General features: G+C 34.1%; 1 protein-coding gene across 1 annotated transcript; it reads left to right on the forward strand.

Moving 5' to 3' along the window:
- Positions 1–9: 9 nt before the first annotated feature.
- LOC100635089 (D-galactonate transporter-like) lies at positions 10–2,145 on the forward strand (the record flags this gene model as incomplete). The annotated part of the gene is made up of 7 exons (XM_003391639.2): positions 10–44; positions 524–778; positions 832–886; positions 968–1,183; positions 1,236–1,369; positions 1,426–1,582; positions 1,710–2,145. Coding segments are annotated over 7 exons (1,288 nt in total), but the record flags the coding sequence as incomplete, so codon positions are not given.
- Positions 2,146–2,151: the final 6 nt, after the last annotated feature.

Consider the following 2,151-nt stretch of genomic DNA (forward strand, 5'->3'; position numbering starts at 1 on the left):
TGTGTTAATAACAACTGCTCTGACTATCAAACTAATAGGGACAAGTGAGACTAATTAGTAGTGGGTGGGGCTAGTTATGAATATTTAATAATCACCTTGTAAAGTGGATGACGATTTTCACTTCAAAGTGAACGTAAATATAAATATTCCACTTTTGATCTTAATTAACTCAAACTTTCTATGCAACATAAGAACATGTATATGCATCAGAAAATGTAATACAAAATTGAGAATTCTCTCCTTTTCATTTTTGGCGAAATTTGACCAAAGTCCCTGTACTATAGTACAGGGGATTTTTACTCAATTTTGGAGCAACTTTAATAATTCATAAAAAATCCAATTTTGATTGGAATCAGTTCAAACTTTCTACACAACATGAGAACATGTATATGCATCAGAAAACGTACTAGAAATTGAGATTTCTCTCCTTTTCATTTTTTCCAAAAGATGATGTACTCTAAATCATTAAGTTGCAAGTTTCTAAATTATTAATAATTATTAATTATTATATATTTTCCATTAGGTGCCTACTGGATGAAGACTGTAGCTGGGACTATAGCGCTACTAGTGTCTATTATCAGATATTAGCTGGTCCTGCCTTCATTGTAACATTTGCCATCTCCTCTTTATTAACTGGACTCCTCCTCAGTCTTTATACATTAAAAAGAACACTACTCTTATCAATATGTGCTTTAACCTGGAGCGTACTAACTGGTCTGTCCGGTTTCTGTAACCAGTATTGGGAGCTCTTGCTGACTAGAATAGGATTAGGAATATTGTAAGTATTATTAGTAATAATAATTATTAATTATTATGATAATGTCTCTTCAGTCAGGCAGCCTGCACTCCTTTAGCTGGTAGCATAATGTCCGACATATTTGAAGAAGTTAGATTATATTATTATTATTATTATTATTATTATTATTATTATTATTATTATTATTATTATTATTATTGTGTTATTTAGAAGAACCGTGGTGTTGCGCTGGGTTTTTACAGTTGGGGTGTTTATTTTGGCTATGGTCTAGCATTTGCTAGTGATTTTATTATAAAGTCTTATGGCTGGAGGTGGGGCTTCTGGTCAGCTAGTATTCTAAGCACAATAGTGTCCTTCTTGTCTCTATTGACTGTACGAGAACCAATTAGAAGGAATGATAAAAACAATGGACGTTTATTGAAAAAGGTACTTGAGATAAAAGTAATGAAAATAGTATAATTATATTCCTATTATGTAGAAACCTTATTTTAAAATATTAAAGCAAGTCCTGAAGAGTTATATGCAGTTGCCACTGCTACTGTTGTGTATTGGGGCAGGGCTTAGACAAGGAGGGGGACTGGTGTGGGCTTATAATGCTAAAGCTTATTTCAGGTATAATTATTTATTTTATTATTAATTTTTTTTATTATTATTTATTTTGTTAATAGGAAGTTACATTGCGACACAACTGGTGTAGGTACATACCTAAGCTGGGTACCAGTGGTGGGCGGTACTGTTGGTGTGTTTGCAGGTGGAATGATATCGGATGGACTAGTGAGAAGACTAGGAACCAGATCAAGACTAATAGTACTAGTGACCTGTTGTGTAAGTAATCATTGATGATCATTAATAATCATTATCTTGAATTATACCAATTGGTATTGTGGTTGCCAATAGTGATATTCCACTGTATTTACATCTTTCATTAATTAATGATTATTTCTTTGTTTAGTTTCTAGCTGCTCCTTTTCTTTTTGGTACACTTTATTTATCACCTCCCTGGGCCTTTCTCTCTCTTCTCTTCTCTTACATTACTGGCGAGATGTGGTTTGGGGTGGCCATTGCCGTTGCCATGGAGATGGTTCCACATGAAATAGCGTCCTCAGGCCTAGCCCTGTATCTATTTGTTATTAACATTATCGGAGGAAACATCAATCTGGTCCTTCCTTCTTTACAAACACTAACAAGTCTACAGACTGCAATGGCTATATTGTTTCCAGGCTCTTATTTAATGGCTGGATCATTCTTCCTGCTAGCTGGCATACTATTGTCTTGTAGGTCGAAGCGTTCTTCTTCTAGTTATGAAATTAATGAAAAAGCTGCTTTGATAATCCAAGATGATGATGATAAGACTAATGTTGATCTTTTCACTGAGAGTGAAGAGATAAGTGCTC

This window comes from Amphimedon queenslandica, unplaced genomic scaffold (genome assembly GCF_000090795.2).
Source record: "Amphimedon queenslandica unplaced genomic scaffold, v1.1 AMPQUscaffold_7579_Cont20472, whole genome shotgun sequence".
NCBI classification, from domain to species: Eukaryota; Metazoa; Porifera; class Demospongiae; order Haplosclerida; family Niphatidae; genus Amphimedon; species Amphimedon queenslandica.